This window comes from Bradysia coprophila (genome assembly GCF_014529535.1).
Source record: "Bradysia coprophila strain Holo2 chromosome IV unlocalized genomic scaffold, BU_Bcop_v1 contig_5, whole genome shotgun sequence".
Lineage (NCBI taxonomy): Eukaryota > Metazoa > Arthropoda > Insecta > Diptera > Sciaridae > Bradysia > Bradysia coprophila.
In genome coordinates this window covers 7,661,511-7,676,463 of record NW_023503374.1, presented here as the reverse complement: position 1 = coordinate 7,676,463, position 14,953 = coordinate 7,661,511, and the positions used below count along the sequence as shown (strand labels likewise).

Below are 14,953 nucleotides of genomic sequence, written 5' to 3'. Positions count from 1 at the left end.
TATTAGTACATTCCGTCCGAGATTCCAAATTTTTATTTTTATTGATTGAACATCGATTGCTTTCATTCCCAATTCGAAGAAGCTTTTTGTAAAAAAAAAAACGAAAATTTTAAACGCCTCTTTGAATTGGAACGAGTTATCGATGATGGGCTGTTGCAATTTACGATTTCAGTCGATTTTTCAATCACTTCTCAACTTTTGAAACGTTGAACATTTTTGAGGATTGCACGAGTGTAATATACTCACTCACTATACCTTTGCTCGAAAGTACAGTATGTTGTAATAAGTAAGAAAATGTAGGTGTTTCGCAATAAAATTTGAGGTGTCAGCGTAAAAAGAAATCAAATTGCTAATCTCCTTACACATCTAATGAAATAACTGAACACGATCCATGGAAAATGAGCAAAAATTCTACAAACCAGACACCAAACTGAAAACCAGTCTAGCATAGTAGCAATGACACTTAGCTACATAGCTGAAGAATTTCAGATGTGTGTGTGACAAATAAAATTTTAAAATTTATTTGAGTTTCCAACTTACATTTTATGTTGACATTAATTGTACTTTCGCCGTCGCCCTCACGATTGCTACCAACACATGTGTACAGACCAGATCTAGCTCGGCTCACATTTTGCAATACCAAACTCTGGTTGGCAACAATTATCCCCTCCGGCACACTATTGTCTAGCGCTTTACCCTTGAATTAAAATTATATTAAATTGTCAACATATATTCCGACCAAACTGAATTGTTTATTGTCTATACACTTTAGTGTTGGAGTGGGGGGAGGATTACATGCACCTACGAAATCAAATAAAATAATTTAATTCTTCGGGTGTTGTTACACAAAAGCATCAGTATGCAATGAATATATCGAAGCAGTCCCTTTAGGTACCAGCAAAATAAAAACAGAAGAGCGAAACACACCCAACTAGTCAACAATGTGGTAACAAACAAAATACACATCTTGTGTGGTATATGTGTACGTAATATCGCTCGCTGTAAAGAAATTTTCATTTTCTCCAATTCTCGTTGCTTGTGTATCATACATAGTTGATACACTCGGAGCTAAATGGCTATATATATGAAGTCCCTACTCGGTGTGTATTTATTTAAATACTTACGTTATGACGCCAACTGACTCGGTATACCCATGGGTTGGATTTTATGTTGCATTCGAAATACACATCGGCTCCCTCGCGTATTGAGGTTGAATTTAAATTTGTACCAAACTCCAACGTAACGACGGGTGTATCTGTGATTTCAATAAAATGATTCTGATTATTATTTTTCCAGTTGTGCAATATGGTGTGTGTTGTATACTCCATATACGAATTATTATGGGTTTTAACAATGTTTTGCAATAAAAATGTGATGAAGGTATTTTATATTATATGTTTGTGTGTTGGGATTGTGGTGAAAAGATTTAATTTGCGAAATAAAAATTAATAAATGCAGTAAAACATTCTTAAAATGGCAAACCATTATTAAGCATTATTCACAGGATTTGCGGAAATTACAATTTTAGAAATTGGATTCATATTTTGCATTATTAAAATGGAATGCCACACCAAAATTGAGAAGAACATCCGGGAGGAAAAGCTTTTAAATATTATTTGTCGAAGAACATTAGCAAAACCGTGTTGTGCTTTTGGAACGACTTAAGGGCTTGCTCGCTAATTAAACACTTAGAAACTATATTGAACTTTTAATTATTAAATCCTAAAACTTCTGAAGATACTCGTTGCTGACAAATCGTGACATTTGGTATTCGTAATTCATGAGGAACAACTAAAGAACAGATTTTTTGGAGCTGAGGGAATCGACCAAAAAAGCATCTTTTTGACCGTTACTTCAATATTTTCGTAATTTATTTGCAGTGTTCTAGAGAAGCTGATCGTGAAAGATATTTTTTGTAATGTGGTGCTCTTCTTCCATCAAAAAGAATGTGTGGTATTAAAGGACTATTCTTTTTCCGGACATGGGTCAGAAATCTTACATAGCATCGTAGCTAGGAGAACAGGAAACTTTTGGGAGAACACTTTTGGTTTTGGATAATTTCTGGTTCATCATATCTTCGCTACATTAATTAATCTTGGAGCGAAGTCTAGCTTTTCAGCAAAGTCATACGTCATTTTTTATCATGTATAAGACCAACATAAGGACTGGCTGGCAACACTGCAAACGTCAACAAGTGTTTTGTTTCTGTGTCTGAAAATAATTATACTTTTTGTAGTCAGAACTGACCAGAAAAAACGTTTCTGTTGACTAAATCTTGGTTATGAAGTGCCATGGTCGCCGGTAAAGTTGGAGTTCTCGCATAATCATCCAATAAACCAACGTTTTCGTGCGGCTAATGATACGGTGCTTGTCATAACCTCACAATGTGTACGCGTACCGTCGAAAAAATAGTGACAGCTGGAACCAACAGAAATTCACGACGAATATTTGGAGAACATACTTCGGTGAATTTTTGGACGCTGTGAGCGGAATTTCTTTGCGAGGAGACATTAGGAAGGCTTGGCGAGATTGGTACTCTTCTCAGTGGTGTGTCACTGCCAGGACTCTTAGTTGCTTTGCCTCACTCGCCAGCTTTAGCTCTCCGGCTGGTTCATGGTCTAAAAGTTTACTCACTGATGTGGCTGGGTCCTATTTTGCTTCTATATGAGTAAAATGATCCGGACTATTCATAGAGCTTAGACTTTCGGGCTATAGAGTGGACGAGGTCGACGGATGGATTGGTGGTGTTATGTCGCTGAGAGATGCTAGTTTTTCCCGGCTTTTATTTTGATTCCTCGCAAAGACAACGTACACTCGATGAGGGTACATCTCTCTGTATTAATATTCGAGGAATGTATTCCATGTTGTGCAAAACTCTTTGCAAAGGGACGATATGGTCGCCGTGTCGGGTAGTTGTGCTATTCAGTGGTGTGCCATCGTCTGGACACGCTGTCATTTCGCTTTTTGCACCGAAGGTCCTCGTCGCAAAGGTAGCTCGTCCGTCAGTCTAATTTAGATGTAAGGGCTTTTGGGCTAAATAGTGGTAAAGTTTGGCGGTTGACCTTTTGGTGGCGCGCTGCTGAGTGACGCTTCTGTCTGGCTCGGCTTTCATATTGGCCCACTGCAGAGAAAGTTTACGTTCGAACGGGCTAGTCTTATAAAATATGAGACTGGACCAGGTCAATATCGAGCGGAATGTAAATCACAGGCTTTATCAATCCCAATGACAAGGACTGTGATTCGGGCGACAATGTTGCCTTACTCGCTGTCATTAGTGTAAGGTCTAAGGGGTGAGACACAGCTGTCCTCCCAGTGGCTTTCTAGAATTTACAGTCTAATGAAACGAGGTTGACGCCAGTCACTCTTTGCTTTCTGCCCTAAGGATTAGCTATCATTTTGGTACCTAATCATAGGGATCAGTTTGCTCGCCTGGAGTGATTCGTGTAGAGCGTAAGGCAATAGGTTGAGAAGGAGATGAGGTCCTGAAAAGGGCTTCAAGATTTTCATGATGACAGGGTAGCACAAAGGATCCCATGATCTGTGTGCATTGATCAGAAATGATCACCCTAACTGATTAAATCTAAAAAAAAACATAAGGAATATGCAAATGCATAATGTTATCTTTCGCCTTCTAATTTTTGACAACACCTTTTAATGGAGAACACTTCAGAAGATAGAACACAACTGATTTCGATTTTCAGTAAAGGTTTTTGCATGATACATTGAGTTCTCTGAAATATCAAAACCTTAGAGAGAACGCAGTCAAAGTAATGACCAAAAGTAAAAACAAAAACTAAAAAATGTTGAAATATTGCAAAATTTCTCCGTTTTTGACCGTAGACGGATCCGTAAATACAACGAAGCTAGGTTATATCAGGGTTCTTAAAAAATAGCTCGGCTAGGATCGATATTTTAATTAAAAAATTACTTTTAATCACCACACCAGAGCAGCAACGCTTCTGGTAATTTTCTTGATCGTGAAACGGAAATATGTTTATTGATGTTTTCCTCAATTTATCGATCCATCACAGGTAAACAAAAACACGAAAATTTGAATTTTTGTTTGAACGTTACGTTGTCACATCATCAGCGATAAAAACATGAAAAATCAACTGGTAGGATTAACGACTGAATTGTTTATCAACAAAATATTGGTCAATATTTCCCTTAAACTTGTATAATAGTCCTTTTATTAACGACGTGGCAGCAAGTTACATTTTGATTTAAGAAAATAGTAATTCTTTAAAAATGGAAATACTTTCCGACTCACGAATAATTCTGACATTCCAAGTGTATCTATGTAAGATTGCGTTAATGGTATGGGAGTCAGGGTCAACTTGAGCAATGATACAGACTACATTGTCTAAGTCAACTTTTAAAAGTGAGTTTTAGCTACGACTCTCAATTTGGGGTGTTTATGACTATACATATCATTTGTATGAGAGACACCAAGTGTCCGCTGTGAGAACACATGTAAGATTTCTGACCCATGAACCGGAGTTATATTTGAATGTCTTACTTTCACTAACTTAATTAGAACCAGCTAAGCACGCCACTGGCACTATTAGATATTTTCGTAACGTCTCTCTTAGTGCTGTGACTTTGTTAAATAATAAAAATGGTGTCATACTTTTGACTTAGCTTCCATGTTTCCTGACTAGATCTTTCTAACAAGCCCTCACTCTCAGAAATCTGAACAGTTTTAGATGAAATTTAAGGACATTTTCGACATATTTGTAATTTTTAGCGCTTTTTGTGCTAATATTTTTCTTCACAATGATCTTGAATTTCCTAAACTTTTATCCTATTTCCTAGAGCTCGTCGATTCCTTTCCAAAGAATTTGGACCACTTTCAGATGAAATTTGGGAAATTTTCGCTCAAATTTATCATTTTTTGTAGCGCTTTATGCTGCGCAAATAAAATAGTCAAATTTCATCCTATACCCTAAAACTCAGCAAGACCTGTCCAACGAACTATGGCATGTTAAAATCAGTAAAAATTTCGATATGAAATTGTCCTGCTCAACTTCCTACACCTAACTTCATTTCATCATATCTCCGGAACGAATTCTCGATTAAAACTAGAAAATAGGATGAAATTTGAGATAGCTAGGTTGCGTTATGACTTCGTAAATTTCCTCCAAACTATCCACTTTCCAGACAATTTGTGTCTTGATTCAAAACGCGCGTCTAAAAAATCATTTTCGTTCCACTAGTTGTTAGGTAAACGGGTCACATTACCCAAACGCCTTGTAAAGTGATAAAATAATGACACCAATGTGATCGAGCTACCGTAATAATAGTAAATTTGATTGAGTCATCGTGCCAAGTACCCAATGGACAGAGGTAAAAAAAATTTCCGCTGATAATGCAGAATCATTAGTTCCGTATAAATGATGTGATAGGATATAGGTGTGATATAGGATAGAGGTTCTATCATAGAGCCTGCCAAACATATCATGGTAAATTATTGCAGCTATAATTACAGCCTTTAATTTTTTATTCTACTGTGCAACGCATAATTTACAATGCAACAGTGGGAGATTGTAAATTCTACAAAATTTATAGCCTGCTCTCACGGAACAAACTCGTCCCCCCGAGCTACATATTTATAATCTATACCCGCCACTTCAGTGTTCGACAAAACTATATATAATTTGCACACAATTTTGAAAGCTTTGAGCTGAATTAACACCAATTATAATTCCTACGAATATATATACAACGAAGCATAATTTATCGGTGTTTGTTGGGAATTATCTAAGATTAAAGTGAATTAAATGTTTCGCTTAATGTTTTATATTCAATTTAATGGTAGACGTTTGCTCAAAAGGAACGACATATTCCGTATAATCGTCAACGCATTGAAGCAATTTCTGATTATTATGTAACACAATATTATTTGATCGAAATACCGGAAACTGCAAATATTAAATTCATTCACACTTATTTCTCCCATATCTAGAACACCATCTATACAGTTTAATGAAAGTCAAACAGAAAACTATTCCCTGTTAAATCATTCAAATATTTCGTCAGCATAAAATATTGAACGACAACAAGCAACAGAATGTTTCATTCCATAGAAAGAGCATAACTCACGATAAATATCCAATTTCCAGCCGTCTTCAATTCCAGAATCAGGTATTAATGACTGTTCGGCACGACACGAGAGAAATTTTCCTCTGTCATCTATTGTTGGCGTGAAACTTAATATCGATTTTGTGTTATTGCCATCTTGAGAAATCTGTAAAATGGAAAATTTATTTTTCACTTGATTCAATGCGAAAGAGGTGATGTGTGTAAATATTTTATTCGGTTGAAAGAGTTTCAGAGTTCAATTTGAAATTAATATATGTCGGCGAACGGTGTGCTATTCATTTTGTTTAATTAATCGGGAAGGTTTGGTTAAATTATGCAAATGTATTACTTATTCATAAAAGACAATGAATTTCGAATTGTTAGACAAAGGCAGAAAAAAGACTGACGTCGCGTCGCAAAGTCGATTATTTTTCCGGCTGAATTTGATGTCTATATAAAACCTCTCTAACGCATTGTTTACGTATCGCAGTTACAATCCTTCAATCTGTTACTTCTTTTGTTACACGTATTTCTGTGCGTTTGATACCAAGTCTTTCTTAGTTCTTTAGTTTTTCCAACGATTCGGTATATAAGTAATAAGTAACTAGCTTATTTTATAGTCGTCGTTGTTGGTAACAGATGAAGAGCAGTTTCTCAAAGCCGATTGATGCTTGAACTTTCATCAATTAAACATCATGTTCATTCCGTATTCTACGTCTTGTTATGACGAGTTTCGCTAACAAGATTACACACAGCCTTTATCTTCGGGTGCGCTATTGTTATAACTTCCAGCATAAGTGCCTTGCGGGAGTTTGCCGTTACTTGTTTATATTTGAAGGCTACTTGGAAGTAACCGTCAAGAGCCCTCGAAGCAGGAGATGGATTACGGCGTCACTTCTCTTTTCTCTATTCAATCAAAACTCTACCGATAGAGAACCATTAACTATACGATCTTTTAAATCAGTCCTATATCGGCTTGGCGATAAGAGTCTTAAAAAAGGATGTGATGAAACGGCAGCAAACGTTTTTTCAAACCCTTATCCCCAAGCCCCTATATCGGTTGAAAAACTGATTACTGTTTCGGAGTCCTGAGATCATGTGATACACGATGGCATTTTATTTGACTGAAATCCGTCGAGCAAAAAATTAAATATTTTTCTGATGACATTGGTTTTGTTGCAGCGACATCTTTCAATGAGATAGTGAATTGTTCTCTAACGGTAGAGTTTTGATTGAATAGAGAATAGAGAACTGATGTCGTAATCCATCTCCAGTTGCAAATAAACTTTTCTTCAAAAACACATACACTTTTCACAATACAAAACATTACAGGAAACGTCAGTGAAATTTAGACATTAATTTGCTTCATCCGTTTTTCAGCTGGTCCGTCCTGTCATACAAACAAAAGTGCTCACACGTCTTTAAACGGTTTTACAACAGCCACGCGCGTTTGTGTAACTGTTTCACTCTTTCATTAGCAAAAAGTAGCTGTGTGATTTCTTCAGGGGTAAACTTTATATTTACAAAAGCTATTGTTTAATCGTCAAGGAATAAAAATCCTGTCATCACGTTCTAACGTATCTTGGTCGAGAATATTATTACTTTACCTATAAAATCGAGCGCCTCTTTCATTATTACCATGTCTGACAAAATTGATACACTAGTGGAATTACCCACACTCCATAATGGTTTGCAAGTTTATTTTGTCATGGACATTGAATTGTGGTCTTTGCAATAGCTAGCCTTAAGACATCTGAGACGGAACAACGGGTACGTTTAATCTGAACCTGCTACTTCATTTGTTATAAAATCTTCTACTTCATTGGTGTTAATGTACAAATTGCTCACTAAAGAGCAGTAGAAAGAGCTTATCGTTTATTGTTGTTGTTGCTGCCGATAATGATTTAGGTGCAACAATTTAAAAACTCTTTATCAAGAAGGATTAATTCTCATTTTACACCTCATAAAACCATATTTGAAGAATTGTATTTTCAATGTCAACACATTTACACGAGTCAACGAATTCCAAATTCAGATTTATGGCTGTGATATTAATTAACTTAAATCCTCTACGTGTCATGCTAAATAACAACAGTACGCCGGTGTGAAGAGAAAAGCTTTAGTGATATTTTGTCAGTGTTCTGAGCTGCAATCAAATTCTATTAATTTCGCATACACTCGCGCTCACTCTGGTCCAATTAGGACAATAAGTTATACACTATAACCACATAGCATGAATATGTTATTATAAGGTTTATAAAGCACCTGTTAGACAGCGGAAAACTGTTTATTTTATTTGATGTAGTGACAGACACGTGAATTTGCGAAATACGTGCGGTAAATCAAAACGAAATATTATTATTATTCCGTATATGAAATCCATCAAACCCACAATTCCAATAAACTCACTCATATTATATTTATTGTGTATAACTTTGAATGATTCTTCCCCCGAGCCTAAAAACTGAACATTTTACATGTAATTTTATTCATTGCTATCGACTTAAATAAATGTCAATCAATTTACAAAGCTGTATGTTATCAATAAGATGATGACAAAAAAAAGCACCCAGGAATACAAAAGACTTCCATAACAATATGCCAGGCATACATATGTATAGTAAGGCACAAGAATATTTCGAGAAAAAGCACATGCCTATACCGTTCCCATTCTACTCATCCGTATTACAGTTCTCTCTCAGCATTCATTCTGGTATATTCCCTGTAGGGTTTGCATCATACAACCAAAAAAAAATTCTTCTTTGCAAATTTCACATGTCGTTGGAAAGAAGTTGGTGAAGACGAAGAAGAAAATACTCCACAAAAACACAATATTTTATTATTCTGACCCAACAAATGTCGAGAAAATCATTATGCTGTCATTGTCACACAATTTTCCTTTATGGTTTTCCAAATTTTATTGACTGCATCACATTTGATGGGATTTTAATGGAACGGGTCAGTGTGTCGAATGTATTTCTTTTTGTTAATTTTTTTTCATTCCTTTTTGTCCGCTTATACGCGTTTCATTGTGTTATTCATTCACTTTGACTATATCTGTGCCATAAGCTTTTTTGTTCTCCTTTTTTTTATTGTAAAACCATAAAAAAAACTGCGGTAAAATATACGAAAGAACACACAGTTCTTATGGTCCTGCAGCTGTTTTTGCCTGTGTTTTTGTTAACTTTGAGTTAATATCAGCAAGGTGTCACCAACAATAATAACCGCAGTAAATGGAATATCCCACATTTTTTCTATGAATACTTTATGAACGCTGAATTTGTGATTTACACCGTGCATGACGTTCCAATTATTTTTTCTGTTGTGTACCGAGCGATATACACACGTTCTATCAACAAAAAAATTTACGCGTAAAGCTTACACATGAGAAACAATGGCGCAAGCAGAAAAATTCATAATAATAAATCAGTCCAGGTACACATAATGTAATAAAAATGAAAACTTTTACACTTACCTCCTCACGTGTATTCCTCATAGGCATACTTCCTTTCCACCAAGTGATTACCGGCGCTGGTCTCGAACCACATACTTCACACACCAGATTGTACGTATTGTCGGCCGATAATGGACGATTTTCTCCTTGCAATTTCACCCATAGTGGTCGCACTGAAACAGTTACAATAACGCACATTAGGTGTGGCCTGGAAATGTTAAAGATAAGAAATCGAACTTTTTCGCTTCTTTTTATGTCTTTAAAAGGATTTTCTTTACCATTTTTGCTAGATTTTTGAGGACTTCCATTTTAAAGATTTACATTTTGGGTTTTGAGGATTTACTTACGTTTCCAAGTTTTTTTTTAAATTTTCCTGAGAAATTCTCAGTGAGAATATTCTGACAAAAGAGTTTTCTAGCTTCCAAATTGATTTTCTTTTTGTTTAAAGAGCATATTCAAGTTTATCTGTGATCTCGTTGAAAGAATTGATGTTTCGATATAAAATCTTTTACAGTGAACGACATCTCAAATGTCTCACTGTCAATTTTTTCTGAGAATTTTATTGTGTCATTGCAAATTCACAATGACATTCTCTGAAAAAAATGACAGTGAGACATTTGAGATGTCGTTCACTGTACTTCATTAGTTTTAATAAAAAAAAAATTGTCCCGAATTCAATCAAATCAATGTTTTAGGCCGTTAAAAATGGGTTACTAAACATGACAAATTTAGATCAAAGCTCATCGCTACTTCTTGGCAATAACTGTTTATCTCGAAAATTCGATTTGTTCAGAATAAACGCAAATAATCAACACTAGTTGAAATAAGTCAAATCTTCTACTTCATTTAGTTAACGTATTACCTATTTAATAGTATATTACTTCCGAGGTTCCAAGTTGTGTATTTGATAAGTGGGGTGTTACAGCCCGACCCGAAGGGGAGGGCTGTATTCCCCACTTGTCAAATAACAACTTGGAACCTCGTAAGTACAATGCTTTACGTGATTAGGCAATGTAAATGAAAATGAAACATGCCGTAACACGTAAAATTATTTACCTCGTCAGAATGAACAAATATTTTGCTATTATAAGAGAAAACTTCTGTCATAACTGTCGCTTATTGTCGTCTTATATGTCGATAGACGATGAATTAATAGTTTATTATAATATCTATTGTAAGCTGCTATGGTGGGTCTTAGGAATTGAAACAAAACGTATTTGAATTTCCACGCTGTGAAACTTGTAATTGTAAGACAAGCAAGCGAGGGGGAAATCACTCGGGTAATTGATTACACACCCTGCTCGGAATTGCCGGAGAATCCGGTAAATAAACGGAATTGACAGGAATTGAAAGGCATTGAAGTGAATTGAAAGGAAGTAGAGCGAATCCGGCAATTAGATGAATTACCGGATGAAATTGAGGTAATTAAATGGAATTGACAGGGATTAAAAGTAATTGACAGAAGTTAATGTGAATTGAAAGAAATTGACAGGAAGTACCTGTTGATTTATCAATTTGATAGAATCATAGTCACCGGTAATTGGAATCTAATCTAGTGATCGAAGTAAAGAGAAATCATTCTAAATAAAATTATCTTTCGGAATAGACGTGTTTGTCTCTAAGTTATTCTTTTGTGAGTCTTCGAAAACTTCGCTGGTCCTTGAAAGTCAACAGGTTATGGGCCCAGGACACGGAGAGGAAGGAGGAAAATTGTAAATAAAGTTTTGGAATCGAAATGAAAGCGAATCGAAAACAGCAGTTGGGCTGTTCCAGTGATGTTAGAGTTCACAAAAAAAAGTCAATAACAGTTGGGTTATTGCCGGCAGCAGTTGGGCTGTCGTACATGAACGAGTAGTCAATAACAGTTGGGTTATTGCCGACAATAGTTAGGTTGTCGTATCAGAATTGAGAGTCGATAGTAGAGGGCTATAGCCGACGACAGTGGGTCGTCGTCAACCGAATCAAAAGTCGATAGTAGAGGGCTATCGCCAACAGCAGTTGGGCTGTTATATCCGCACCAAAAGTCGGCAGCAGTTAAGCTGTCGCTAATAGCAGTTGGGCTATTACATCTGAATCGAAAATCGATAATGGAGGGCTATCGTCGATGACAGTGGGTCATCGCAAACCGAACCCAAATCGATAGTGGAGGACTATCGTCGATGGCAGTGGGTCATCGCCAACAGAACCAAAATCGATAGTGGAGGGCTATCGTCGATGACAGTGGGTCGTCGCAATCCGAAACCGAAGTCGGCAACAGTGGGTTATCGCAAGTCAATGAGTGAGTTAATTCGTACGAACGAGAAGTCGGTGGCAGTAGGTCATCGCCAATAGCAGTGGACTATCGTCATCAAACAAATCCAAACCGGTAGCAGTGGGCTATCGTAATCAAAGTCGATGACAGTGGGTCATTAACGATAGTAGTGGGCTATCGTATCAAGCAAAATAACAATCAGAAGCATATGTTTGTTAACAACTAAATCGAATTGTTGAATTGACGGCGACGGCATTTGGGTGAATCATAATCAGTTGTCAATAGAAAGAAATTGCTACCGCCAGCATCGCAATGAATTCAAACGAATGAAAATGCGGTCAAGCATTCAAAAACGGCAGAAATATTGAATTCACATGTTGATGGAATCGTGTAGATCACGATTCGGTTACTAGTGAACAATTCTAAATTTATAGATCGGAGTGACTCAAGGGAGTGCTAAGATTTATCAAATTAAGGGGGTGTGTTGATTTATCAATTTGATAGAATCATAGTCACCGGTAATTGGAATCTAATCTAGTGATCGAAGTAAAGAGAAATCATTCTAAATAAAATTATCTTTCGGAATAGACGTGTTTGTCTCTAAATTATTCTTTTGTGAGTCTCCGAAAACTTCGCTGGTCCTTGAAAGTCAACAGTACCTATAGAAATTGAAAGGGAATTGAAAGAAATTGAGCGGAATTTTGGCCAGTTGTTTCCCCATCGTAAGAAAGTCACATACGATGGTTTCTTGACTACTCTCATGAATGAATTATTTTAAAACTAAAAATCTGAGAAGGAACGTAAGCCATGCCCCTACACACTTCTCAATTAGTTACGAAAAAACTAATTTCTATAGACCCATTTGTTTTATTTCGTCTTCCTCAAAATATTCCTCTCTCTATGATGCCATTGATGAGCAGCCTCCTAATTGTCATTTATAGTTCTGCTATCGTCGTGTCGCGTCGCTATCAGTGTTATTCAGTTAGCGAAACTAAAGTTTAAGTCCTAAACTTCATTTGTTTTACAATCACCGACTGGGTGGTAGATGAAGATAGGTTTCGAAGCAAGTAAATATGGTCGGAATTATTGAGAGAAATAGATACAATACGACAAAACTTGCAAACACTTTCGAAAACTTTCCAATCAAAAACACACTTTGCAGTTTGCAATCCAAGAAATTGTTCTTCAATCTACTACTTTAGCATTTAAATTTCATTTATGAAACAATCTAAACTTTAACAATCAACTTCCATAACTTCATCGTTAACGGCGGTAAATCTGATTTAAGTACCGTGGAATAACGCAATCCTCCCGCCATAGATGTGTGTATGTGTATGCACACAAAATAACAAATTTCAGCTGTACGGTTGACTGAAAACAAGTTTTCAGATTATTCATCCATATCAAAATGAATATATAATTTAAAAATATTTTCGAATATAAAAAAAAGAAAACAAAATTAAAATAAAAATCGGAACAAAACATTGAGCTGAAACTTCATCGAAAACTTTCGGATGTATATAACGCTGTGCAAACGGAAAAACACTTTCCAAACATAAATCAGCATTTAAAATACATTTTGATGTTATACTCTGTGTGTAGTGCACGGAGAGAGCATACACACAGTTTGTCGGAGTGGTAGGTGTGGTTATTCATTCCGTGCCATTTATATATATTTTGCATTAAAATTCCAGGTATTAAAGCATTCTAGTTCTAGTAGTACTAGTAACATTTCTCGTCTCGGTGTGCTACGTAGCATTATGATGTTATGGTGGTGCTGGGTAAATATACATACATGTATGAAGTAAAAGGATACGAGTTATAAGCATTAAACATGGAAAACAAATTCTCATTATGAGCGATTTTCTTTTTATTTTCATTTTCACATTTTCATTCATGGCTTAGTAGATATTTTTTGCTCGATGTATGGAAAAATGTAACATTAGCGGTATTTCATAACATGGAAATCGTTTTTCTTTGAGCATATTTTTTATTCTCGTTTTTTTTTTAGATTATTACCTATTACGAACGGGAGATTACGAAAATGTGCAATGGTTATTTACATCGGCACGGGTAGTCAATTTACTGTAAATTTTGTTTTCTTCTTTTACATGCATTCCTGGAAGTGTTTTAGTAAATCGAGGGAATGAATGGAAGTGACGTAAAAGAATCTTCGGACTAAATTTGTGAGTAATGTAACAACGGTAGTAAATTAGAACTCAACCAATGGTCTTACAACGCTAATGTCTATTCCTTCATTTTGTACCTTTACTTTGACGCTAACAACAGCAAAAAAGAAAGATTAATTTAAGAAGATCGTAACAAGGTGCACCGGAAGGCAATTTGAATTTTATGCCAACCATGACTTTAATCCGATTACGAATTACGACTAGTTGGTAAAAATTGCAAGAGGCTCTGACGTCAAACATCGGTTAAACACAACTATATAGGGAAATGCTGATTGGAATCTAAAGCTCAAAGAAAACAATGGAGTTAACGACATGAAAATAGGTTCTAAAAAGTAATTTGAGTACAAAATAAGCTCAAATGTAATATATTACATTTTTAGTTTCATTTCGTCATAGAAATAATGTCAACGCTCAATTTTGTGTGACATTTTCTACAACTTTTAGCAGAGCGAAGTTTTTTCACAACAAAATAGTACGCAAAGATTTAAGCAATTAATTGTGGAGCCTCTACAGGACAACAAAGGTTTCCTATAGAGTGTTCCATTTCGGAGATGGTTCACGTTTGTCCCACGGCATCTTCATATAAAAAATACCGAAAGTGAACACGTAACTCATTTTTTGTATGATGTCCCACGGCATAAAAGTGAACTATATCCGAAATGGAACGCCCTATATGTAAATGCTGTTTGGAAACTAAAGCTCAAATATAATTGATTTTGAATAATTCTATGACATTTCGACTTTATGTGAATGCCAGGAGCAGTGCCGTGCTTTCTACCATTTTTTACCACTTACACAAAATAGAAATTCAAACTAAATAGCCTCAATACGAACAACACACACTCTACGGATAATAGCGGCAAAGCCAAAATGACCCAAACTTATATCGGCTAAATTTGAAGTATCCGTAGAGTGTGTGTTGTTTGTATTGAGGCTATTTAATTCAAACCATTTCCGATCCTATGGTTTAAGGTTTCT

At 35.8% G+C, this 14,953-nt stretch overlaps 1 protein-coding gene across 1 annotated transcript in view; it reads right to left on the bottom strand.

Moving 5' to 3' along the window:
- Positions 1–14,953, bottom strand: part of LOC119071990 (neural cell adhesion molecule 2) — a 100,087-nt gene that overhangs the window by 15,012 nt on the left and 70,122 nt on the right. The window contains exons 6-9 of the mRNA XM_037177112.1: positions 9,557–9,708; positions 6,103–6,247; positions 1,125–1,255; positions 541–697 (exon numbers count right to left, since the gene is read on the bottom strand). Coding sequence (XP_037033007.1) covers positions 541–697; positions 1,125–1,255; positions 6,103–6,247; positions 9,557–9,708 — 585 coding nt within the window. The remainder of the gene's footprint in view (positions 1–540; positions 698–1,124; positions 1,256–6,102; positions 6,248–9,556; positions 9,709–14,953) is intronic.